Source organism: Lissotriton helveticus, chromosome 6 (genome assembly GCF_964261635.1).
Source record: "Lissotriton helveticus chromosome 6, aLisHel1.1, whole genome shotgun sequence".
Lineage (NCBI taxonomy): Eukaryota > Metazoa > Chordata > Amphibia > Caudata > Salamandridae > Lissotriton > Lissotriton helveticus.
In genome coordinates, this window is record NC_136067.1 from 162,520,971 (window position 1) to 162,548,423 (window position 27,453).

Sequence of the window (27,453 nt, forward strand, 5' to 3'; positions counted from 1 at the left end):
GGGTTTTTTTTTAAACCTTGACCATAGTCTCCTCATCACACTACCGACTTTAAGGGTTGAAAAGTTTCCTCCTTTATTGACATGCAGCACTATACCTTACTATTCCCTAGTAACACGTTTTAGGAACTTACAGGTAAACCTGCTCACCTTCCAAGTGGCAAGTGCCAAGCAGCCTGTTCTGCAAATGTTAAAATCAGTGAAGTTTAAAATGAAAATGTATCGGATAAAAAGATCCTGATAAAGAAGCCCCTATTAGAAAAGTTTAGGGAGTTAAGCTCTCCAGCTAAAATCCATGCGTGATTGGCAGATCACCGATATTAAGCCCAGCAAACTGACTCAAGCCTTTCTTAGTAGGCAATTAACGGTGTGCCACTAATGGAGTTGGGTAGCAGTGACATTTATTGTGTATGCAGTTAAAAGCAACAATAAAACCAGGAGAAATGGGACAAAGTAAAAAAAAAATGTTTCATTCGTTTGCACAGATTTGTTTTTTTAACTACGGCTTTACAAATAAAAATCCAATTAACATCTGTGCACTATTCATCTGCATATTGTGCGCAGCGCCCATATTCATTTCTTAGGTCCCACCTACCAGACAACGCAGGCTGGCTTGTGTCAGAAGACATATCGTAGGCTTAACACGAACTTACAGGGGCGTAGAGCCGGCCCGTTCTTTACCATTAGTTGGCTTGGCCAGACGCGCTTGCTTCTGATTCAATAACATAGTTTGCCCCAGATTGTCCATCTTGTGTTTATCCTTCCCCAGGAGCACTGCCTCTTCGATCTCTGTAACTGGCTGGTTCCATCCTTCCGCTGCTCACTGTTCTGTTTTGTTAAGCACGCCACAACAGCGCATGTCTCTTCGTGTGCCGACCGCCCCTCTGTGCTGCTCTTTTTGCTGAGTGCTTCTCACCACTCCTGCAGTCTGGGTTGCGCTCTCCCTCGTGTGCTTCCCTCCCCTGCTTCCACTCACAGACCTTTAGCCTTTCTCTACTGCTCAGTCCCTCCCTCCGTTGCCCCCCAAAACTTCCAACCCACGCGGTCTTACAATTTTTTTCCAAGGGACAGCCATGCAGCAAATTACTACCGGACCCTCTAAATTAACCACAATTTTTTTTAAGTCTTTCTGCATTACTTACTTTTTATTTTTTTTTAAGCAAGAAATGCTTTTGCATGGCCAAAAGTCATTTGCAAATACAAACATAAATTAAGAGCGACTAATACTATTAAATTACAAACACTAGCATCAGTGCTAGGCCTTTGTTTTGACATTCCTCTGTGAAGCATAACAATCGGAAGGGCAAAAGATGTTGCACAGACACAGCAGTTTGTGCCAGTAACACTGGGATATTCTTCTCTCGGTACCAAAGGTTGTCTGCCAACATACTCAAAAGACTGCAACTATAGAGCCCATCAGTGATTCATGGAGCTGTAAATGAACAGCAACAGAACTTTCCCAGGTCACCAAAAATGTTTTCAGCTCCTCAAGGGGTCCATCACACTCAAGTCATCTGCCAATGCGACAGAAGAGCTAAGCTTTACAAAATATGTATTTACTCCTCCCAAAACCACCACAGCCTATCTTTTTACAATTTTTACAATTTTCGTGACCAAAACCTATGGAGGGCTTTGCTAATTCTCCAAGGAAGACAGAAAAGTGCCCCTAGATGATAAGAGTCTGGATTTAACACATAGAAGGGCCAGTTGCACTGCTCTTCTTGTGTGTGTGTGTGGGGGGGGGGGGGCTGTTCTTAGAAGCAGTGGCGGGGTGTTCGGGTATTCTGTAACTATTTGACATGCTTAGGAAAAGGCGGTTGATAAGGGTTTTGGCAGCGTGTAAGGGACGTCAAGGGTGGATTCTGCGAACAGCCAACACTTGCAACCCAGATTCTGATTTGAACAAATGAAGCTGCATGCAGCAATTAAATAGCACACTGGAAAACATATGATCTTGGTTTTGGAAATGACCAGCATTAGTGCCCTGAGCACCATCCCATGTGAACTGCTGTTAGAGAACAACTATAATCATGTAATAAGGGAGAGAGAAAGGAAAGCCCACTGGTAACAGGGTAGGCGAGCAAAAAAAGATGGATTAGATATTCATACAAGATGAAACAAAAACATCTGTAGACTGGACTATGAATATTTTTCTGTTGCTGACCTTTGTTTTTTCTTTGCAGGGCAAGTCTACAAATACTTGGTTCTGTGAAAATAAGGTCAACAATCTCTGCCAGGGACTATGAACAATTCAAGTGCACTTCTACCAAACAGCAGTACTACAGACCTCGACAACCATGCTATGTCTACTGTGCTCAACGTACCCTACACTTCAGCAGAGATAGTCATTGCTTTCTTGGCCACACTTGGTAACACTCTGGTGTGTGTTGCAGTGCTCCAGAACAACAAGCTCTGGACAGTGACCAATTACTTCTTGGCTTCTCTGGCCATTGCAGATATCTGTGTGGGGGCAGTTGCCATTCCATGTGCCATCCTGACCAACATTGGACTCCCACGGTACAACCTGCACCTGTGTCTGTTCATGCTCTCCGTGCTCATCATGCTCACGCTCAGCTCCACCTTAAGTCTGTTGGCGGTGGCCGTAGAGCGCTACGTGGCAGTATTTTTCCCTCTTCGGTATAGAAGCATCATGTCACATCAATGTGCCCTGGTGGTCATCGTTGTGACTTGGATCCTGTCCTTCCTCCTGGGCCTGCTGCCAATGATGGGATGGCACAAACCTTCAGCAAACATGTCCAACTGCTTTTTCACGTCTTTGGTAGACATGACCTATATGGTTTACTTTAACTTCTTTGGGTGCTTCCTTGTGCCGCTGATCATCATGCTGATCATTTATGCTCAAATTTTCATCGCAGTGAAGAAGCAGATCCGCCGTGTTATGGCAGACAGCATGCATGGCAGTCTGAGGGAGAGGCAGGCCACCGGCATGAGGCAGGAGATGAAGACTGCTACATCCCTATTTATGGTGCTTTTCCTCTTTATCGTCTGCTGGGTCCCACTGCACATTCTCAACAGCTTATCTCTGCTGTGTCCCAATCTCTCCGTCCCAATACCTCTAGTACAGACAGCCATAATACTATCACATGCAAACTCTGCCATTAACCCAATCCTCTATGCCTACAAGATGAAATCATTCCGGCACAGCTTCAAGGCAATTATTTCACGCAGAAACAACGTGGTGGTTCCTGGACAGAGTCCAGAACCACCTGTATGTATAAATCCACAATAGAGAGACAGTTTAGGCTGAAACCACAGTACACAAACTCAAAGAGCACAGCTGTAAAAGCACAATAGAGCTGCTGCACCATTCCAGAGCGCCACAACTCTTTGCAACAATACAATACTCCATTATAGGGAGGAAAAATACAAACAAATTTGTACATTTCAGACCAACAAGTTATATAGGACACAGACTAAATACATGATGCAGCCTGCCAAAGGAGACAAACCATGAACGTATACCATGCCAGAGACGGCAAACTGAATACAATTCTAGAATATAAATCAAATACATTAACAATCCAGAAATACAAACGACAGAATGCATAACTCAAGAATTGTAGGGAAAATAAAAGGCATATGGTAACATTACAGAGTTGAGAATGCAGTTGACAGAAAGACATTGAGCCTTTTCATTAAAATCAAAAAACCCACTGACATTCCAAATCAAACAGTGTACCACTAACAAAACTACTAAAACAGAGTTGTCTGTCAATGGCAGTTTTCACTGATGGACGCTTACGACTTACAGGCTACAAAGGAGAAGTGAAATGTAACAGTTCGTCCCTTTCACAAAAACCTTGCTTTGACCAGAAGTCTGGAAAATGTATTGTTGATTGCATTGCAGCAGTAACCAAATATTGCCAATCAATCATTGTTTTTCACAACTGTGATTTCGATTGCTCCAGCAAATCAGCTTTCATTTCATCTCCACTCAAGCATGCTATCGTTTTTCCCTTAATAAGAAAAATTAAGGGCTAGAATCCCTGGCGAACTGTGTTCTGATTTCTCTTTTGTAGCTTCATGCCAAGACCTTTGGCCCTGAGCAGGGTGGGTTGACGGCTGACCAATCCACCCTGTGCACGGCCGTTGGCCTTCTGCAGCAGAGGTTCAGAGTAGGGCTTGGTCTATAACCAGGCTCTGCGCCCAACCGCTGCAGACACTCAACCTACCCGCATCGCATTTGCCCCTTTTTCCACAGTGCACAAAATGGTGGTTGACTCCAGCTGACAAGCTCTCTAGTGCTTTTTAGGTCGAGCTGACGTTAGCATTCATGCGAAGCATGAATGCTGTCAGCTCGACAACTAATGTGATCCGTTTTCAGGAGAGTGGACACCAAAGTGTTACGAGCGTTTTCAGGGTCGGATTTGACCTCGGGAGCGAGCGTCTGGTAGCTGCGCATGCGCAAAGCCGCTGCGCATGCGCAAAGCCCTTGCTCACACACAGGCAGCCCCCACCTCTCTGCATGCACGCACGCAAACACACACACAGGCGCGCGCATGCACACGCAGGCATACAGCACCCATACAGGCACACATACAGGCACACTATCCGCTACCTCGCATTCTCTCTCAATCACACACAGTCACGCATGTGCACACACGTTCCCTCGCGCACACACGCACACACTCCCCCCCCCACGCATACAAACAGGCACGCACGCACTTTACATCAGCCCTGGGCCCCACTCACCAACTGCGCTCTTCCGGCGGGGCTCCTCACGGCGCGTCTCCATCTAAATCGGGGCTCCCTCAGGTCAGAGGAGCCCCGCAACAGGCGCCACACTCCTCCTTCTCCCCGGCCCCCTCCTGGGGACCCGGGCTACACCGGACGGCAGGGCACTCCATGCGCCGGCAGCTCGCGGACCTGGGGAGGCGGGACTTCCGGTCGGCCGCGAGCGGATTGGCCGGCCGGCCAAGAGCTTCCAAGAGCTTCCGGGTCGCCGCGGGCAGCGTGGCGGCACTCTCCCGATCACTGGGTTGTGACACGGCCAATGCAATCAGGGAAGAAAGGCTTGTTTGTGGAGCCCTCTGGGGCGCCTCCGTCCTCGCTGCCAGCTCAATGGCACCTTTTCTTGCTGAAGGGGTGAAAAGTTCCGTTTTCTTCCTCTCCCGCCTCATCTGATGACATGAGCGCCGAGTGCGCTCGACCAAAGGTAAGTGGAAAGAAACATCTAGGCCTCGGGCGCTCTCTGCTCGCGAGCATAGGTTCTAAAACTTACACCTCGCTAGCCAAAGGCAACAGCGACCTCGGTATGAGAGATTGTGCGTGGTGCGCAGGTCAGCGAAGGTCACTCGAGGGAGCCTCGTTCTGATCTAGCAGGCATGGCAGCCGGAAGAGCTGACACGGCCCCCGACCCATGGCGCCTCCACGCAGCCCTGCACACTCCTTTCGTCAAGTAATTGGATTAATACCCGCTTCCTCCGGCTAATCTCCAAACGTGGGCGCGCGTTATTTAAAATCCTGCGGGATATTCTCCTTTTACACGAAGGAGGAGCACTTTATCCCTCTGCGCGCACTATTAGCCGCTTAACATCAGAACTAATGTGCGTGAAGCGACAGCGCAATCCCGGAGTGTCGTTTCGTCTCTGCAGATTCAGGGCTCTGATCCAGCTGCAATCCTGCTTTGCATTTTTTTGCTTCTCTGCAACATGTTCATCATGACTTGCTATGCACATGTTGTAGCGATATAGGTTGCATGATTCTAGGAGGTAAAATCATCCAATACCATATATGTTAAACTCATTGGATTTTAGTTTTGGAGGTGTGATATGGTTAGAACCAAGCCCTAATGGGCAGATGAGTGATGGTGGTGGCGGAGACTCATGAATAGGCTGCTACGGGGATTTAAGTAGGATGTAAAAAATGGGGGTTGTCTCTCAAAGCGGGAAGGCCTTTGTAATAAAGGGCGTGGTTTAATAAAAAATAAAGCACTAAAAATATGTGCTTAGCATAGTGCGCCGGCCGACTGGTATTTTTCTGCTTCTGTCATTGCATCCAGGTGTAAAATACAGCAAGTAACATTAAAACAAAACAAAAAGCCAGGACTATTGGCTTTGTCAATGGTTTGTTAGTTGCATATGCTTCAGTTCTAAAATGATGAGACTGTGCAAGAACTATAACGAGTCTCTTTTACACTGATGAGGAGTACCTCGGAGGAAATGAAGAACTGACTCTCCCACCCACTCACTGACTCTCCCACCCACTCACTGACTCTCCCACCCACTCACTGACTCTCCCACCCGCTCACTGACTCTCCCACCGGCTCACTGACTCTCCCACCGGCTCACTGACTCTCTCACCAGCTCACTGACTCTCCCACCCACGCACTGACTCTCCCACCCACGCACTGACTCTCCCACCCACGCACTGACTCTCCCACCCACGCACTGACTCTCCCACCCACTCACTGACTCTCCCTCCCATTCACTGACTCTCCCTCCCACTCACTCTACCTCCCACTCACTATCCCTCCCACCCACTCACTCTCCCACCCACCCACCCACTCACTCTCCCACCCACCGACTCTCCCACCCACTCACTGACTCTCCCACCCACTCACTGACTCTCCCACCCACTCACTGACTCTCCCACCCACTCACTGACTCTCCCACCCACTCAATAACTCTCCCACCCACTCACTAACTCTCCCACCCACTCACTGACTCTCCCACCCACCCACTCACTGACTCTCCCACCCACCCACTCACTCACTGACTCTCCCACCCACCCACTCACTGACTCTCCCACTGTCACGCTCTCCCACTCTCAACAATACATATATTGCATTACAAATGCAATAGGTGTCACATTTGCGAAAGTATAAGCTATTGGCATTGTAAATAACAATGCTATTAATTTATCCATTTTCAAAACCAACACATAAAAAAAATATTGTCATTTACAATGCCAATAGCTCAAACTTTCCTAATGCGAGACCTATTGCATTGCAAATGCTTGTTTTCATGGGCGCTTTCTTTTTCTTCACCAGTCTGAGTCCCCCCTGACCACTGTCCTGGTTTCGTCCATCTGTGCAGTTGGCGGTCCACGGCTGTGCACATTTTATTTAATTTTTGTTTTAAGAATGCAAAACTCGCAAGTCGGAGCTGACTTTGTAGTTTCAAGATGTGCGGGGGAAAACAAATTCAACCCTAATCCAGCCAATCACATGGTCAAAAAATTTGAAAAAGTGACTGACAGGACTGATTTGCAAGTTTAAATGGCATATCTATACAAAAGAGTTAACCCATTAAAGCTATCTTTTTTTGTTTTTAAAGCAAATGTCTCAAAAACAACAAAAAGGATTTACACCCAGCAAAAAAAAGGCATGCTTTCTGAGTAAAGTTGTACTTTGAAGTGAAATTTGGTGTAAAACCCTTTAGACCTCAGGTGAGAGCCAAATTGTTCACTCTCCTATAACTTTTTGCTCCATGGACAGATCTTCAAGGATACTTAGCTGAACTAACTCGACTGCCAAATGACAGGCAAATCCAGCAATGGGGTCAAAAGTTATAGGCGAATTAAAGTGTGCCTTTTCAATGAAAAGTGAGACTCAAACATAACTACACAGTGGCTATCGCCACCTTGAAATGCAATATACATGTATATAAAAATATAAATTGCGAGAGAGGGAGACACACAAATGTTTTACAAAGAGAATCACGTAATCTTATTTTCTATATTGCTGTATTGCCACAGTTAAGGGCTTAAAGGAACAAACGGTACAATCTAGTATACAGTTGCAAACATACTGTAATCCTCACCAATTTTATTACTGAGTTGTGAAAGAAATGTGATCGGTTCTGAACTCAAAAGAACCAATTCTGAAGAAGGGAGAGCACACTTTAAGATTGTGTCATCAGGTTGATTTGTGGGAGCAGCAAAAATACAGCAATTAGTAGTACGATTGGTGCGTTCAATCAATACACTGCTATGTGCTGACAAAAAGGGGATGCATTGGGGCAGAAAAACATGACATGCTAGAGTCTAGAGAATTGCTTTAACTTTTTAGAAATAAAACCAAATGTTTAAAAGCTACAACCTTCTCATTAAAATTAACATTTCGATTTGCATATATTTTTGTTTGTTAATTAAAGAAAATTTCAGTTTGTGCATACTTATGATGTAGATTTGTTTCTGTCGATGTGTGTACTTTTTTTATTTGTTGAAACTTTTTATTGTATTCATAGAACAGAGGGCATTTCGAAATTACATGGTCACCGCATTGTGCAGCACAAAGCAAAGCAAACATTTCAAATATACGTTTCAGTACGATCATCATTATTGGCATATTACTACTATCATATCGCTTCACCTCCACCCATCCAGCCCCCTCATTCAGACACGTCTTCCGTTTCATGCAGTGGTGGGTCACAGATAGAGCTTCTAAATGTGTTCCAAGCCCCCCATATCTTCTCCTATTTCCGGGGGCAGCCACGGTGTGTGTACACAACCCTCTCAGCGAACATCGCCTCATCCATATCACTGCACTAATTTACGAGTGTTGGTGCATCTTCAGATCCCCATTTCTTAGCCGTATTACGTTTGGCAAACATCATCCCTAACACCACCCAGTCCTGAGCTGAATGTGAAAGATCATTTGGTTCCCACAGGTTTAGGAGACAGCGCATCAGCTCCGGCACAGGGACACCCCCGTAACCTGTGATATTGTATGCATCACCTGGACCCAGTAAGCTGTAATATGGGGGCACTGCCATATGGTGTGGTAAAAGGTCCCTTCCTCCCCGCATTTGCGTAGGCAAAACCGATGTGTGGCTCTCCCTATTGTGAAAAGGAGTACTCTAGTGTAGTATACACGGTGTAGTATTTTTAACTGCACCAGGCGTAATATGGATGGTATGGCCACTTCCAGGGGGGACGATAGTGCTGTCTGCCAGTCTGCGTCTTCAATATCTCCCAGATCAGTGGACCATTTACATTTGAGTGCCAGCGTCGGGTCCGGTATGTGGTTAATAAGCTTGCGATAAGTAAAGGAGGTAGCCCGTTTAGACATGTGTTCTGTCAGTAGCCTGTCCTCTAGGGGGGTGGCTTCCGGAACATCAGTACCAGGCGCAAGAACCGCGTGCAGTGCATGCCTAATTTGTATGTACCGGAACTGTTCCGTGGGTGCGAACTCATATCGGGTCCTAAGTTGTTCGAATGGAATCATGTCACCCCTCTTCCACAAGTCTCCCACCGTGGAAATACCTATGTGATCCCAAGCCTGGAACCCCTTACTGTTTTGAAGTCTTCTGAGTTGCCGTGTGGACCACAGTGGTGTCATCTGCGTGATAACACCCTTGCATTTTAATCGCACTTGCACTGCATACCATATGTGGACAGTGTGCGCGGTGGGCCCTGCAAGGGAGGTGGATTTACTTTTGTCATATAGCGCCGACATGACTCCTGTTTCTCCCAGCCCCTGTCTGTCCGCCTGGAATGCTGGTTCCGCCTGAGGCGCGTGTATCCACTGATTAATTATTTTTAACTGGGCCGCCCAGTAGTATAATTGTATATCTGGGAGTGCTATCCCGCCATCATACCAGCTCCTCACTAACTTTCCTTGAACTACGCGCTGGCTTATGCCCCCAAAGCAGATTGGAGACCATTGCCGCTATTTTTTTTAAATATCCCGGCGGTACAAAAAATGGGGTGCTTTCCAGAACATATAAAAAATGGGGAAGAGACATTTTTAAAACAAGCATTTGCAATGCAATGGTCTCGGCATCATTAAAGGTAGAGCAATTGGCATTGCTCATGACATTTCTTTTTGACAAAACAGAAAATTTAAAATATTCACAATAGACTACCTCTGTCCTTTTCCTCATCTTCAAGTTGCCCACCCCTCTCAACTCCTCTTTTTTAATACTGTTGAATAATGGAAACCGAAAGCAAAGAGTTATTACTGCAATAACCCAAAGACTACACCAAGAATAACTATAATTAAATTAACTATTATCAAAAGTAAGATGTATTTTAAAGTAAATGGGAACTAAAGATGTGCAAAAGAAAATCACGAACTGATAAAGTTGTAACATCTGAACATCTGTGAGAGGAAGAGTAAATGACCAGATTTCATTTAGGGATCTTACACAATTAAAGATATACAGGAGCAAATGTGTTCAGTTGCAAAGATGCTAATACAATATATTTATCTACAATAAAATCAGGCTCTACTAAAAACCTCCCTTTCCCTACCATCACCTAGATGAAATCTTTACCACGTGCCCCATGCGCTTGGACAGACCACGAACATAGAATTTACACAAGAATTGAAAAGAAAACACATAAAAAGATGCTTAACTAGAAAATCTTTCTACAGCATAATACAGTTTAAAGTCCAGGGAACGTAAATAATGTAGGTTGCGCAGAAACTGTAATGGGGATGACAACCATAGACTCCATATGCCTTTTTACAATAATGTATCGAATTATCAAACATATTTCATTACCGAAAACAAATGCTGGAGATCTGTTTCAGAGAAATTAAGAACACTCTCAGAGCATCAAAAGCTAAGACACTTGGACTTTGAAAGAAATGTCAGTGGCAGATGGACACGCTTTCATTTAGCAGCCAAATATACAATAACTCTTACTGCCCCCGGAATTCCGCCGCGGCCGCACCGGAAGTCAGGCAAGGTCGCCTGTGACGGGGGCGGAGCCGCGTCCGGACCGGAAGAGGAGGCAGGCGGAGGAAATGCGTGGAGCGGCCCGGGGCTCCTGCGAGCGTGGAGAGCCCCGGGGCCGACAACAGGACGTTGCACGCGTGTTGCGGGGCTCCCTTGACCAAGAGGGAGTCCCGGGATAGGAGCCGCAGCGTCAACTCTCCCTGCCGGTGCGGAGAGCGGAGTCCCCCAGATTACCACAGTAAGTTAAAGGGGAGAGGGGGGGCCGGTGCGCGCGCGTGTGTGTGTGTGTGTGTGTGTGTGTGTGTGTGTGTGTGTGTGTGTGTGTGTGTATATGAGTGGGGGGGTTCTGTATGTATGTGCGTACGTGAGCGCTTCTGTTTCTATGTATGCGTGTGTTGTGTGGGAGCCTCGCGCAGCGCTCGTACTAATGCGCGTGCCAGTTTAGATTCGCCTGCGCGCGGCCAGGAGTGTCTCCTGGGAAGCACGCTCGGTGACATAAGATCTCGGCGGAGACGCGCGTCTTTAGCCGAGACCTAAAAAGGCTGCCTTACCCAGCAAGGTCAGTGGCAGGCTGTGCCAATGTGACACGTCTCGCCTGAACCGCTCCAGGGGGGGGGGGGCACACATTTTTTCTGAAAAAACTCTTCTGTTTGGGGGGTGACATAACTGCCCAGATATTTAAAGCTATTAACCGCAATTTTAAGTGGACAGTCCACTGGGAGCAGTGGGGGCGGGTCCTGCAGGACAAATAGGGTTGATTTCGACCAGTTGATGGTATAGCCAGACACCCAACCAAAAATTTTGCTGATGTCTAAAAGCACCAGAATGGAGCGCCTGGGGGAGGTTAGGTACAGCAGCACATCATCAGCATAAAGGGAGATGCGGTCCTCCCAGGTCATCGTCCAGCTAAGTCCCCAAATCATTGGGTCACACCGGATCCAGGCCACCAAAAGCTCCAACACCAAAGTGAACAACAACGGAGACAGTGGACAGCCTTGGCGCGTGCCGCGGGAAAGCGGAAAATCCCGTGAGATATGTCCATTAACCGCCACGTGCGCCAGGGGACTAGAATATAGTAACTGTACCCATGCACAGAATTTAGGGCCAAATCCCAAATGCCTGAGCACCGCAAACAAATAAGGCCATTCAACCATGTTGAATGCCATGCGTGCATCAAGGGATAGAATAACCGCAGGTTCATGGATCCAGGGTATGCGTGCCATTACTGCGTGAAGTCTTCTGAGGTTCAGGGCCGTATTCCTATTAGGCATAAACCCGTACTGGTCCGGATGAATTAAAGTTGAAAGGTGCGGGGTCAGGCGCGCTGCAAGGAGCTTGGCGAGTACCTTAGCCTCCGCATTAAGCAAGGATATGGGCCGATATCACGAGCAGTCTTCGGCGGGTTTCCCAGGCTTTAAGATTGCTACTATGGTGGCCATTCGTTGGTCTCGAGGCAGCTCCCCCACCCTCAGACTTTCAAGAAACATTTTTAAAAGGTGCGGGCAGTTATATCTGATGTCCTCTTATAAAGTTCGATGGGTATTCCATTGGGCCCCACCGCCTTGCTGGATTGTAGAGAGTTGATGGCCGCTGTAGCTCATCAACCGTCGGATCAGCCTCCAGCAGGTGGGCCGCTTCCTCCGATAATGTTGGCATCTTTATATCTTTGATGTAGGTCTGAGCCTCTTCTATTGTCATGTGGGAGCCTGAGGCATATATTTGCTCAAAGTGCTCAGCCAGTGTATTTACTATATCCTGCGGAGTAGTTACTACTAAACCCATCGAGGTACGCAGCTGCGCTATTGTCCTCTGTGCTCTCTCCTTCTTGTCTAACCATGCCAAAAGTTTACCCGCTTTATCCCCCGCTTCATATATCTTATGACGAGTAGCCTGTAACCTTACTTTAACTGCCTAACGTTGGTGCTCCCTAAGTTCGCACTGTTTAATGCTTAAAGGTCTGCAAAGTCGCCGGGGAAGGATTGTCAGCATGTTGATCAGTGGCCTCGGCAAGGTCAGATTCCAAAATATCTAACTCTTCTCGAGCCGCTCTTTTCTGACCTGTTATAGACGCAATAGCCTGCCCCCGCACCACTGCCTTGTATGCCTCCCATAAAGTAGTAGAGGACTGCACCGATGCCGCGTTCTCTTGGAAGTAATGCCGTGTGGTTGCCTTGATATCCTTTCTTATCTTGGGGATATGCAGGTATCCGGGGTAGATGGGGTAAATGCGCCTCCGTATCATGGTATGTGTTGTGAAAGCCATGAAGATAGGTGAGTGGTCCGAAATGCCACGGGGTCGAATCTCAATGTCTGTCAGATGGGAAAGGCTGCCTGCAGATAGTAAAGAAGTAATCTATACGAGAGAGGCTGTTATGTACCCCTGACAGAAAAGTGTAGCATCGTGAGGTGGGGTGTCTGTATTCCATGCGTCAGTAAGACCCAGGGCATCCATGAATCCTCCCATGTGAGAGCTACCCAGTGTATCCCTTCTAGGAGGGTATCAGTCAAGGGTCCCATCCACTACGGAATTTAAATCGCCTCCAATGAGAGGCTCTCCCTTGGGAAGACCCAGTATGAACGCACTAAGCGCCTGGAGGGACATGGCCTGAAGGGCTGGGGGAATGTACACCGAGACCACGTTGAAGCGTTTTCCCTCCCACTGACACATCAATGCAGCAAAATCGACCCCGACTATCCATTCGAGTCTGATGTATAATTAACAGAAAGTGCCTACGCACCAAGATGCCCACACCTCTTGAACCTGAGGAGAACTCAGAGTGCACGACCAGTTTTTTTTTCTTTTTCTTTTTTTGCAGAGTTTTATATAGCGCGAACTAGACCCGAACCGAATCAGGTATCAGAGCGCTTTACATATTTTTCCAGTTACGTTACATGAGGACACACTTTCATTGTTGTAAACACTTTTGTCCACCCTAAGCGTGGAAGGGTATACTCAGATGTGAGTCCCTTGCTCATTGCACCATCAGGATTCAAGCAAGCCGGGCCGAAGACGGCTGAAATGCCAGAAACCGGTCCCCGGAAGCTTGTTTCCTTCCCAGTGTAAGAATTGGCTTTTGTAGTCTGGTCTGCCCTGTTCCCATGATGCACTGGGCCAGGGACAGACTAATTTGCATACAGCCAGGTTCTGAAACTGGGATGGTGCAATGAGCTAAAAAACGGTGTTGGATCTAGCCCTGATCTCTTGACTGGGTGAGAGTATTCTGCTTAATTCAGAGACTCTGTCCATCACCACCCCTTGTTGTAAATATTTTTGTCCACCCTAAGCGTGGAAGGGTATACTCAGATGTGAGTCCCTTGCTCATTGCACCATCAGGATTCAAGCAAGCCGGGCCGAAGACGGCTGAAATGCCAGAAACCGGTCCCCGGAAGCTTGTTTCCTTCCCAGTGTAAGAATTGGCTTTTGTAGTCTGGTCTGCCCTGTTCCCATGATGCACTGGGCCAGGGACAGACTAATTTGCATACAGCCAGGTTCTGAAACTGGGATGGTGCAATGAGCTAAAAAACGGTGTTGGATCTAGCCCTGATCTCTTGACTGGGTGAGAGTATTCTGCTTAATTCAGAGACTCTGTCCATCACCACCCCTTGTTGTAAATATTTGTGTCCACCCTAAGCGTGGAAGGGTATACTCAGATGTGAGTCCCTTGCTCATTGCAACATCAGGATTCAAGCAAGCCGGGCCGAAGACGGCTGAAATGCCAGAAACCGGTCCCCGGAAGCTTGTTTCCTTCCCAGTGTAAGAATTGGCTTTTGTAGTCTGGTCTGCCCTGTTCCCATGATGCACTGGGCCAGGGACAGACTAATTTGCATACAGCCAGGTTCTGAAACTGGGATGGTGCAATGAGCTAAAAAACGGTGTTGGATCTAGCCCTGATCTCTTGACTGGGTGAGAGTATTCTGCTTAATTCAGAGACTCTGTCCATCACCACCCCTTGTTGTAAACACTTTCATTCTAGGCACGGGGAGATTAAGTGATTTGCCCAGAATCACAGGAGGTTTTGGTGTCGTTACCGAGACTCGAACCCAGATCCCCAGGTCCGAGGTCGAGCACCCTAGCCATTAAGCCAACTCCTCTCCCCAAGCAGTTTGTATCCGAAGCGATCCATGGCCTTACACGCTGAACCCACCAAATGAGTCTCTTGTAATAGGGCCACTGCCGGTGCAGCTCGTCTTAGATACTGGAGCACCAGACCCCTTTTAATCTTATCCCCCAACCCATGTACATTCCATGTGACCAATGAGAAGGGAGCTATCGGGGACTTCAGGGCGTCAAGCGATTCATCCTTCGAGTGTGATGTCATTATGCCTTACGCCACAGGTATCGCAGTACTCCGTACAACCTTCAATGCAGTGTTTCAACAAAATAATACCAGATAGACATCTTGTTGTTTTCGCCCTGGTGAAGAAACTTTCAAACCATAAAACAAAAAAACATAAAATAACTGGCAACAGTTCCCCTCCTTTTCCCTTCCCCCCCTCCCTGCCTCCCTGCTTGACGGACTCAAAACTGCCCACCACCCCAACAAAGCAGAGTGCTTGGTATCCCTTCCCATTACTGGAACGACGGGGGTAAGAAAGACCTCCCTCGGCCCCCCAGAGCCCTTTCTCCAAACAACTGTTTATGTCCTTTGCCCCTCTGTTGTGTATTGTCTGGTGAGCCGGGAAAAAAACAGCATTTTGAGGGTATAACAGTAGTATCACAGTAGGCCTCATCATACATGTACAATAGAAAGTACCTGTGCAGTAGTTCAGTAAAGCTTAAATACAATTGTCAACTTTACCAGCAACCTTGTAAGGGCGCCCAGGGTGCAGGCACGCGCTAGCCATCAACGCAGCAGCAACATTCCGGCCTTGCAGGTCCATAGATCACTTGGCGGGCCACGCCACATCGAAGCCCTGCATTCAGTCCTGTTCCATATCGGTCTGGTGATTGCCTCGCCTCAAGTTCCCCATTGCGCCCCGTCCTGGGGACCCTGCGCCAGCCGTCCAGCCAGTCTAGCACCTCTTCGGGTGTTGAGAAAAACCACGTCTTTCCATCGGATTCAACCCGTAGTTTGGCGGGGAACAGCATAGAATACTTGATTTCCCGCTCACGGAGGGCCTTCTTGATGTCGAGAAATCCTCTGCGTTGTTTCGTGACTGCTGCGGTGTAATCTGGTAAAATCGTGATTGTAGCATTGACTATGCGGATCGGAGGAGCTTTACGCGCGGCCTGCAGGATCGCATCTCTGAAATTAAAAATACGGGCTAGTATAGGCCGTGGTGGGGCCCCCGGCTTCGGTCTTCCTCCAGGGACCCGATGCGCCCTTTCAACAGAGAAAAACGTAGACAATCCTCTACGAAGAGATCGAGGGCCGGACCACGTGCGCTCTCTGGCACACCTATAAGGCGAATGTTGTTCCGCCTTGAGCGCCCCTCCTGGTCCTCTGGCTTTGCTGCCATAAGTTTATTGTCGTACAAAAGGGGGTGGTAATGGACGGAACATCTGAACCAATCAAACACTCGCACCCAGTCAACAGATCTGGGTTTAATCCATCACCGTTCTTTAGCCCACTCTGCCACCCCAGTTCAGACATGGCCATATGCAAATCAGTCTGACCCTGTGCCTCATGGGAACAGTCCAGCCCGAACTGCCAAGCCATGCCTTCCCTGGAGTTTCTGGCATTTCAGCCGTCTTCAGCCCGGCTTGCTTGAATCCAGTGGCAAAGTGAGCAAGGGACTCACGTCTGAGCATACCCTGCCAACTTATGGCGAAGTGGTACAAAAGGGGGTGGTAATGGACGGAGCATCTGAACCAATCAAACACTCACACCCAGTCAACAGATCTGGGTTTAATCCATTACCGTTCTTTAGTTTATTGTCAGCCTTCAGCTGTTTCACCTGCTTTTTCAGGGTGGCCGTGTCGGTAGATAGGACCGTCGTTGTGGTTTCAACCTCCGACACCCTAGTGGACATCTTGTTGAAGTCGGCACGGATCAGGGCCAGATCTATGGCGAGAGTCTCAATGCGTGAGTCCACTTTATTCAGAGTGGTCAAGATATCCAGTAGTCTCACCACCTTTACTAGCACCATTGGAGGATGGTGTCTCCTTGTCCTGCGCATCTGTCTGCGTCTTAGTGTATGCAAACTTTTCGAGCTTGGACTGGTTAAGGCCCCTCGTGTTTCTGTTACTCATGGTTACAGGTTGCGTGGTCGTGTTACTTGGCCTAAGTCGCTGATCACCGCTGCCTGTCTAAGGACACGGAAAGCCCACGCGGCCTGTCGAGTTTCGCGGCACCACTGCCCCTCAGCACTCCCTACCGTTGCAAGGAACAGATCTGCAGCCACAAGCGCGTCGCGGTAGTATCTGACAAGGCGGCGCCCTCCGCAGCAGTCTAGCTCCTCAGGAGACGCCTCACTGCCCCGTTGCCTCGATGGTCGTACGTCAGCAAAATGTGCGGCAAATGGAGAGAGCCGCCAGCTACATCGCCCCCCAGCACCTCTCCGCCTCCGCCGGGTGGATTCCGTCTGGGGCGCTCTGGAGACCGCGTTAAGGCTGACCGCTCAGCCCACAAGTAAATCCGCGGCAGCGTTAGAGGTCTTCAAGGACAGTACTGCCTGTAGTTGCAAGCGCCAGATCCCGGCCTCACCTGGGGGGTGACGCTACCTGTCCCTCGTTCCTACCGCTCCCCTCTGACCCAGGCCGCCGCCGTCCACCGCCACCAGGCCGCCGCCTCTCCACCAGGCCGCAAAATGTCCGGCGCCGCAGCCAGAGGTCACACACCGCAGCCAGAACACCACCGCCAGGCACCCGGCACCTTCCTCTGTAATTTCCTTCGTTTGGGGCCACAAGGAGTTGCGGATTAATAAACGGATCGGTTGGGCTCTTCACGGGGGTTACGGAGCCTCTCTAAGTTGCAGCCATGTTGCTTAGGCGCTAGCCACGCCCCCGATGTGTGTACTTTTTGACGTTCAAATTGTAATAACTGTTTTGGTCTAGGTCGCCAGCTTCCAATACTGATTCAGTGGGAGTCAAACAAATCAAAGTTTGCTGCAGTTGACTTACAGATTCACACAAGTGCCCCAGGGGTGCTAAAATATACATAATATAATGTCTTGCGGTCCAGTCATTTCAGTGGATAGTGCCTTCAATTCCACCCCAAAACATCTCCCGAGTTCTTCGTTGCTCTCTTCATTAGCTGATGAGTGCAGTATGGGAGGTGGGCCAGAGACCTTGAGTGTGTATAAGCATCATATAAAAGAGGCAGGAAGGAAGGGGGCCAGGGTGGCCTGACCAAGATGCTCATTTAATTGCACTAACAGATCTGCTGATTTCCAGGCTGGACTGGCTATTGTAAGTCTTCCTATGGAAAGAGTCCAGCCCAAGTCACATAGTGAATCCGATGCATTATAGGCGAGTGCAGAAAGTACAAACATGACAACTTTGTTTCGTGAAGAGGCGCAGATATCTTGCCATCACAAAAAGAGGTGTGGCAGAGATCAGATTGTGAGGCTGTCTATCTTGATTTCAGGTCTGCCAAATTTTTGCTGAAGAGATATGTGCAGTTGGGAATAGAAATCAGGTGTCCAATGTATACAGAGAAGAGCGGACACCAGGACATACCATATTATAATTGTATATATAAATACTGCATTCTGAACTATTTTATATTTTACAAGGTGGTCAGTTATCCCGCAAATCTGACATGGCCCGTGCCTCTTTTTAATTGACCTGAAAAACCCTGCTTTACACAGCTGAACTAACTTGTTTTCTACATTTAATATAAGTACAGTGAATTGTGTGTACTTTTCTAATTTTTGACATTTATCTAAAAGAAAGGAATTGCTCTTCATAGATTGCAATTTTTTATGAAGAAAAGTGTTCCACAGAGTTGACTGCCTCAAGTCAGTCTCACTCAAAAATTGTAATAAATAGTATATTACGCTTGATGCATACATACACACTTCTTTAGCGAGCAGCCTCAGTCCGATAAACCCCTAGCTTAAAGAGATTACCTAGCATTTAAACTTCAAAAAATAGAAGCCAGAGAACTCTGCACAATGGGTTTCCGATAAATTCCATGAGGAAAGAAAGTGTAAAGTTTTCCACACCTTTATGGTGTCAGTATCACCTGCTAATCCTGCAAAAAATCTAATGAAAAACATTTTTTTTAGGATAAGGCTTCCATCCTTGTTGCCTGCAGTGATTAAGATGAAAAAAATCAATGAGCAAAAAATGTAATATCAGGAAACAATCAAACTCAATCTTGCACTTATTTGACACCCAAGCTATTAGCGTATTGGCCTTATTAGGAACTGAAATAGATAACGTGGCCGAAAGCAGCTTCACCCCCTCATGTTTAAATTTTCTTTTGTGAATAATTATATAGAAATTAGTGAACATTACTAGAAACTTTCCTCACACCTAGGTCGCAGTACAATTATTAGTAGCACACCCTTGTCAGGGAGCATGTGATCACCAGTGCACTACTAATGTCTAGACAGTCATACTATTGCCATTTCTTCCAGGACATTTTTTCTTTCCAGCAAAATATAACAATGAACGGTCACAGTCCTTTATTCTATGATGTGTTATATATTCATCCCTCTCAATGCCTTTTGTGGTAACCCCCACTCCCTGCCCCCCTTCGTTGAAGACTAGTTTCAACTTGAAGTATTCATTATTTCCAAGATTAGCTCAGACTAATAATCTGACTTGCTGGTTTCACTGGTTTTGACTGAAGGATGCTGGGTCAAAACAACTTTGCGTTTAGTTGTTAGTCGCAGATGTGGAAGGAAGTGGAGCTTTCGGTCTGAGAACATCTGCCCTCCAAGGTTTGCAGAAACTCATCCATGGTCACCTCTGTGAGCTCAGGCTTCAACAAGTGAACCGCCTGGCAGGAAGGGGCTATCGAAGCAATGTGCCTTTATAAAAAGACCTGCCCAGTTCAAAAACCCCTGCCCAGAGGCTCCGCTTACTATCTGACACAGAAACGGGCCTTCCTCTGTGGCCCTTGATCATACCAAAGCACATGACCATACCACAATCCTTCTCAGGCTGCACTGAAAATCTGGAAACACACTGAAAAAGACCTGACAGGCTTCTTATTCGAAAAACTGCTTACTCTCATGTCTTCTTAGGGTTTTATCCTTTATGCTTGTAGAAAATAGTTTACTTTCTCTCCTTGCTTGGATTCACTTTTGCATTGTGTCTTTTTCTGTGTTTATATATTTTTAGGTCTGAAAATAAAAATGTACTCTTCCCTAAATCCGTCTTCCAATGATGTTACGTGTCATTCTGTGTACAGTACTTCTCTGTTCTAAACTTTGTTACTTAGTGCGTAAATAGTTGTCATTCTGTAACAACTTAATATTCAATGATGAATAACAAACCTCCAGAGCTATAGAGAGCATGAGAAACCCTATGAATCACCCTTGCATTACCAAAAGAGTAACACTACTGAGAAGATTACCGCACTATCTTTCAGGAGGCACATGTACACCTAAGATAAAAAAAAAGTGTACAATTTGATGGATGACGAACACTACACTGTACAATATTCCAGATTAGAGTGCAATCTCCCAAGGAGCACAACAGTGAAAACCGTTCTTTAGATAAAGCTTTAACGTCGGCACTGTGAAAATAGGCCATAAACGATAGTGCACTAGTCGAGAACAATCACACAAATAAGTGTACTATTCAACACTTCACCTATTCGACTTCAGTGATTTACACAAGATGCTAAAGCAAACATACGCAGCACACTACCTTTGTGGTGCTTCGGGTACTCAGTCCTTTCTCCCCCTCTTTCACGAATGAATGCAGCCGCGTTCTGAGTTAGTTTCAAAGTGGCAGTGTTGTTTTGATTAGGCTTTTTCTAAGAGAACCCACAGAGCCCAGTTAAGCTATTCTAGAATGAATGGGGAATTCTAAAAGTGTTCTGTACTAGTCACTTAGGAGAATTCAGTAGACCACTTCCCTCTATAGAAAATAAACTGTTCCAGAAAGAGTATAGACATATGTCACCAAGTCCCATCCTATCTAGACTAGTGGGGCTCTCAGGAGGACGAGAAAGCAATGCCAGGCACCGATCTGCAGAGGGATTATAACCCACCCAGCCTAATTTAAGTTTCCATGAGAGGTACACAAAAGTACATTCAATAGAGAAGCAGCAGACAGTATGTGGATGTTAAAGTAACAAGAACATTAAAAAACATGAATTACAAATTAAGGTGGAGGCTACCCAAGTCTCTACTTCAATTTTTCAATCTGACCCATGGCATACTAAGCAGTAAACCTGTAAATTGCATTAACTTTAACATATAAAAAATTAAACACTGTATTTTAAATGCTATTTTCCTGCATGGATAAAGAATCTGCAACATCCCATGATATACACACATCCCCTGGATACTTACCCTTCACTTTTGACAGCTGGCAGCTTCTTCTTAAGATCTTGCTGGTCTTCCGGCTTTAGTATCACGAAGCCCATGAGCTGGCTGGCACTGTATGTGGGAAGAAAGCCTAGCTCTTCACGTCGGGCTACAAAGCAGTCTGGGTGGTACCAGCGGTCAATCATTCCCAGCTGTGGCCTTTCAGGATCCACCATCTTTTTGGAGAGTCTAACCTGGTTCTGTTGGGAAGACAAAAATTAGTTGTCAACGAACCATGACTGGGTTTTAAATGGCATCCTTTAAAAGCTATGCAGTGAAGCAGATCTTTACCTACAATTATCCAATATTCAGGAAACTGCAAGCTTTGCAACACATCTTCCTCAAGAAATGCTCAAAAGATATGGAACTCACTTCCACCCAACCTGCTCCGAATCAGTCTTAAAGTCTTTTCAGAGACTTGACATGGCGAGGACCAACTATCCAGTGCATCTCTCTCAATGACTCAGGACCCCATGGTGGAAGGTTCAAAGGCAGAAACAACCTGTATCCCTGAAGCTCAGGAGGTCTAAAACTTGCACCCAGAAACAGACATTTAATTACCCGACTACCCACATTACAATGTTAAAACTCACCACACTTATTGAAATAAATGTAATATCGCTAGAAGATCTCACATAGGGACCAGCATCAGTGAAGCAAAATATTCTTCCCAAGAACTGTTTGAAATTCTGAAAGATTTCACCAACCCGAGGGTTAATACTCCTTCTATCCCACACTCAAACGTTCTGTGATGATCTGGCAAACCATTTTAAGCTAAAGATTAATAAAATCTATAACTCTTTTACCACACAGGCAGAACTTAGTGTGGTTCCACGAAATTATGATGAGCCCATCTCTACCCCGTAGGAAGCTTTTAAGGGCATCACTTCGGAGCAAGTCCAGTCCTTATTAGCCCACATAAAATCCGGTTCCCTTCTTGACCTGACCCCTTCTTTCATTATCTCAGCTTTGGCCTCGGCCCTTGCGGCCCCCATCACTGAAGTCTGTTACTTATCTCTAACCACATTCAGCTTCCCTCAGAAATGGAAGATATCTCAAATAAGACCCATATTAAAAAAAGACTTGGCCGATCCGCTGGATTTTCAAAATTATAGACCTATATCTAATCTTCCTTTGTTCTCGAAAGTTATGGAAGCTTTAGTTAATAAACAGTTAACTGAATATCTTGAATTGAACAACTTACTTGACCCTTCCCAGTCAGGCTTCTGTGCGTCACACAGCACCGAACCTACATTAACTGAGGTTACAGATACGATTAAATTGGCCCTAGATAAGGAGACTCCAACCATGTTGATCCTTCTCGATCTGTCAGCAGCGTTTGACACCATCTTTCACCGAATCCTAGTGCATAGGTTACGAGAGATGGGAGTCTGTGGAATGGCACTGAAATGGTTTGAAAGCTTTCTTGCGGACAGAACACAGCGAGTCCAACTAGATTTGTTCACTTCTCAGACTACGGCTGTAGACAAAGGGGTCCTACAGGGTTCCATTTTAAGCCCCACTTTATTAAACATCTATGTGGCCACCATAATTAGATCTTGTGGATTTGATATTGTATCACAAGCAGACGATACACAATTGATAGTTACTATTGATACAGATCCCGCAACGTCCAGAGATAAATTTAAAAAGTGCCTTTTAAAGACGGCGGCTTGGATGACTGCAAATTTTTTTACAGCTGAACACTAGCAAAACCGAGATTCTGTTGTTCGGTAAAGCGGAGAAGCTCTGGACTACTGATTGGTGGCCTGAATTGGGTGAACCCCCTACTCATAAAAAAATGGGTGAAAAACCTAGGTGTTCCTTGTGGATGACAAACTCTCCATGGAAGAGCATGTGACTAGCATCTCAAGCCCTTGTTTCGGCCTGATGCGAGTTCTCAGAAAGATTTTTCGCTGGATTCCTCTCTCAGCAAGAAAATCTCTCATACAGGCACTACTAGTAGGTAGACTCGACCACTGAAACTCCCTTCTGGTAGGGATTTGGGAAGATTTGCATTCTAGGCTGCAGGTTGTGCAGAACACAGCCGCACGTCTGGCCCTCAATCGGCCCTCTCGAACACCTTCCAAACCTCTCCTGCAACTACTCCACTGGCTGCCCATTAGGAAACTAGCAGTGTTAGCTCCTGTGTCTGTTTTTTAAAACACTACAGGGGAACGGTCCGGCTTACCTCAGAAAAAAGCTGAAACCATATATTCCTTCCTGACAATTGAGGTGTAGCTATCGGCGGCTGCTGTGCCCTACGAGGATCAATACAATCAGAATGGGTGGCCGCTCATTTTCACATCTTGCTCCCTACCATTGGAACAAACTGCCAGACGACATTTGCGCTTGTCCCAACCTCAGGCAGTTTAAAAAACTTCTTAAAACCTGGTTGTTCAGTCAGTCACTAATCAGTTGTCTCCTCTCTGCTCTATCTGATATTGTGGCGCCGACAGATCTCCTTAGGGAGGATTCGTTTTGCACCTAACAAATACTAATAATAACTATGGTGAAATAATTCAGAATCAAGGACTGATGTTCAAACTAGTATGCTCCTGAAGTACTGTGCCTCCGCCATACCGAAAGGGAAGCCCAACTGTACAATTAAAAGGAACTGTAGATAAAAAGGTACCTCACATCTACAAAGGCAAACAACTTTACCAAGTGCATCAGATATATTTTAGTGACCATATACCTTCCTTCCAATGTTTCTCGCCACTCCTTTGTACAACACCAGGGATGAAAAAACCTGGGCTGCATACAACTAATTCAATATAAAATTAGAAAAGTGATACTGAAATCTAGTAAGAACTTATTTAAAAGCACACAGTGTTCATTGCCACATTCATAGACACATGTCTAGTGTCCTCAGGCACTTATAAAACATAATTCGTTACATATACGTGAAAGGAGACCCACTGGGAATCCATCACAAAGTGAATGGGAACTGCATCGCAGTGGAAGACATTTTCTCTCACACACTCTGTACCTTCTTTATGAGGAACCATCACCAAATCTTACTTGAAGGCTTCGGACTGCTGTGTTAGCCCCATGCTCTGAAAACGCAATTCCAAGCCAAAGGGACATCAGCAGCACGTACTCTGTAGTGCCAAGAAGCATAGCTAATGTTAAGTGGCAAGAGAGGTCGGTGGTGTTTAAGTTATCCACCCAGGCATTTTCAAGCTGCCAGGGAGACTGACCCTTTGCAAAGCTTCTGAACGCAACATATGTCATTTTACAGAACATCAGGTTTAAATATGGGTTACCCTTACGGAGCCATACTATTTGCTCCTAAATTCGAAAAAAACAGTGAGCATGTAACAGAATTGTGCTACCACCAAAGCTGTTCCTTGGTCCCAACTTAATGGCCCTTAATTTACAGATCTCAGTAGGATGAAAGGCTAAGTGACCATGCAGGTAAATACAAGCCCATACAAAGGTTGCGTTTGTCCCCCATTGTGAGCAAGGCTCCACTACTTCGTACTTGGGTTTGAGTATTTTTATCAAGCCACCGTAAACCTTGTAATGCTATAAGGAAAAAAGTGGATCTCCCACAAGAATTATGAGTGGTCATTATTAAGCAGCCATTGGTGAGAGATTTCATTACGTTACATTAGAAACTGCTAACACTTGTCATGCATTGAACAGCCTCCTCATGCATTAAGACAGAAGTAAATCCATTCATGTCACCTTTTTCAAGGACATTAAATAAAAATACAATCTTCACCCAAACATAATGGACACGGTCGCACAAGCCCCTTGGATCTTATTATCTTGTCTATTTTATCATCACATCCTCTGCAAGTCCTTCATCTAGGATAGCAGATGGGAATCTTTACTGCAGCTTCATACTTCAGTAACACTGCACAGCAGATACACACCACAAGGGTTACCTACTATGGATATCACAGTAATGAACCACAGCGAGGCACCCTCACAGTCAAACAGAAAATGACACAACAAGCCTTTTTGATCGCCTTACCTTTTCTATTTTATCATCACATCCTTTGCAAGTACTCCGGTTTGACTTGGCATACTCAGCCATAAAATCATGGAGTGACTTCGGTCCCTTTCCTGCCCCTTTTCCATCCACGCCATCTCCTGGAAAAATAATAAAGAACATTAGACAATAGGAACAGTCAAATGCTTTTGATAGCTAGCCACATAATCATTCAGTTTATTTAACCATGCGGCTAGAGGTTCTCAGAGTAGACCCTCAGTAGACAATGTACATGTTCTTGAAGTTCCTTTGGCCCAGCAGCATAAGTGCAGAGAAACCCTCAGCAGAAGCGTGTAGAAAGGCATGTTTGCGTAGACTCAGTAGAGTAATGCCGCTTGACTGCGACCACTTCACCGGTACAGGTTCAAAATGTAAAGCTTGGGTTCTAAATATATTTACCAGTGGGACCAGATCACCAAAAACAGGCAAGCAGGAAAGAAATACCCAGAAGTCTTTGTCAGCATATTTTTAACATTCTGGGACAGGGTAGATTGTTGTTAAGTAATGTTTTACACCGCTGTTCAAAATGACTCCTGAGGGGCACCTAGCCCAATGCATTTGAAGAAAACGACAAGCAAGCCCCACTTAAAACTTCCTGCTATCCACCAACACACAGCTGCTGGACAACAGGCTGAACGAATGCTGAACAGCTCTCACTTCACTTTCCTGGATGGAAGCAGCAATAAACAAGAAGCAAGCACTGACAACGCCAACTGTTTTACCTTTTGTATCTTAAAGGTTTTTGGTGTTCAATAAGCCATGTTTTGGGCTGGGCCTGTAGACATTATGCTCTTGGTATGTTAGGACACGAGGTACCTAATAAAAATACTAGTCTAAAAAAGGATTTCATTAAAATCCACACTTGGCTAGAAAATAAATTGTGGACGGGTCAATTTTTCCAAGTACAAAATTGGAGGCAGGGAGGTAAATCACTTTAGAAATGTAGAGAACGGTAGGGCCAGTACTGCCTAGTTACCTCATTAAATAGTCTCTACTACGTGCTGGTGCCCAACACTTACAATGCCAGTGTATGTGCATTGTTATGACCCAGCACCGTACCTCGCCCCACTGCTTGGACTTCTAACCAGTGGCACACAGCAGCCCTGCTACTCGGGTGATGTAAGGAGCAGACAGAGATGTTATCAGAGTCCAAGAGAGGTGCTGAGAAGATGTAGAGTAACAGAGATGAAGTGAAGGATGGGGTAAAGTGGAAGAAATAGGGAAGAAATGAAGAACAGAGGGAAGTGCTATGGTAGAGTAAAAGGATGACTATAAGAAGAAAATGAGCATAAGGTTATAGGATAAGGTGGTGTTGAGCGGGCAAGAGTGACCAAAAGAGAATTAAAAGAATAATTGTATAAAAACGATAGACAAGGAAGATCGAGAACATGCACAAGCTTAGACACCTACTAGTGACTGGCAACAAGATCTAAATGATGTCCATTAGCCTCCACAGCAAGTCTGAGGCACACAAGAGTGCATTGTCATCAGTGGACAGGACGAGCAGGAATCAGTGGACAGATCCTCCCCATCGCCTCATCACATCCAGATTAAGTTTCACATTTCACTACTACGCGCATCTACATCCTTAGATGGCCCAAAGATCTTTATAAATAAACACACTTGATGGTGACATATTTTACCTTGCCTTCGTAAAAGATATGATTCATAAAGGGGGTGGTGATGGACAGAGTATCTGAACTAAGCAGAACACTCCTACCCAGTCAAAAGATCAGAGCTTGATCCATCACCGTTTTTTAGCTCACTGCACAATCCCAGCTCAGAACCTGGCTCATGCAAATTAGTCTGACCCTGGCCCAGTGCATCATGGGAACAAGGCAGACCAAACTACCAAGCCAATTCTTTACTGGAAAGGAAACAAGCTTCCGGGGACCGGTTTCTGGCATTACAGACTATTCATAAAGGGGGCGGTGATGGACAGAGTATCTGAATTAAGCAGAACACTCCTACCCAGTCAAAAGATATGAACACCTTATTCAAGGGGCTAAACATAGGTAATGGCCATAAGATATCAATCAATGCAAAACATTTAAATTACTTTCTTTGTAACTAATCCCCAGCAAGGTTAGCCATTTGTGACCCTCCAAATATATAAAGAAATAACTAATTTATTTCTTTATAGCAGCCCGTCCCGACGTTGTCTGGGTATGAAATAGAATGTGTGTAATGTGTGTACTCAGATACGGTCATTCGCGTGTTCCCCTGCTTGAGGCCCAGCTGCAGCCCTGGTTCATGTTAGCAGGCGCGTGTAATCAGTGTAGTGATCCGCTGCCTGAGCCCGGTTACAGCCCTGGCTGATGTTAGCAGGCGCGTGTAATTTGGTTTAATGTGATATTTCAGTAACAGCGCGCA

The 27,453-nt window shown here is 46.0% G+C and overlaps 1 protein-coding gene and 1 pseudogene across 1 annotated transcript in view; one reads left to right on the forward strand and one right to left on the reverse strand.

Moving 5' to 3' along the window:
* PARP1 (poly(ADP-ribose) polymerase 1) overlaps positions 1-27,453 on the reverse strand; it is a 468,102-nt gene that overhangs the window by 379,915 nt on the left and 60,734 nt on the right. Inside the window, exons 3-4 of the mRNA XM_078647552.1 lie at positions 25,063-25,181; positions 21,063-21,277 (exon numbers count right to left, since the gene is read on the reverse strand). Of these exons, the coding sequence (XP_078503678.1) occupies positions 21,063-21,277; positions 25,063-25,181 (334 nt within the window). The remainder of the gene's footprint in view (positions 1-21,062; positions 21,278-25,062; positions 25,182-27,453) is intronic.
* On the forward strand, positions 2,240-3,247 carry LOC144761242 (adenosine receptor A2a pseudogene; annotated as a pseudogene).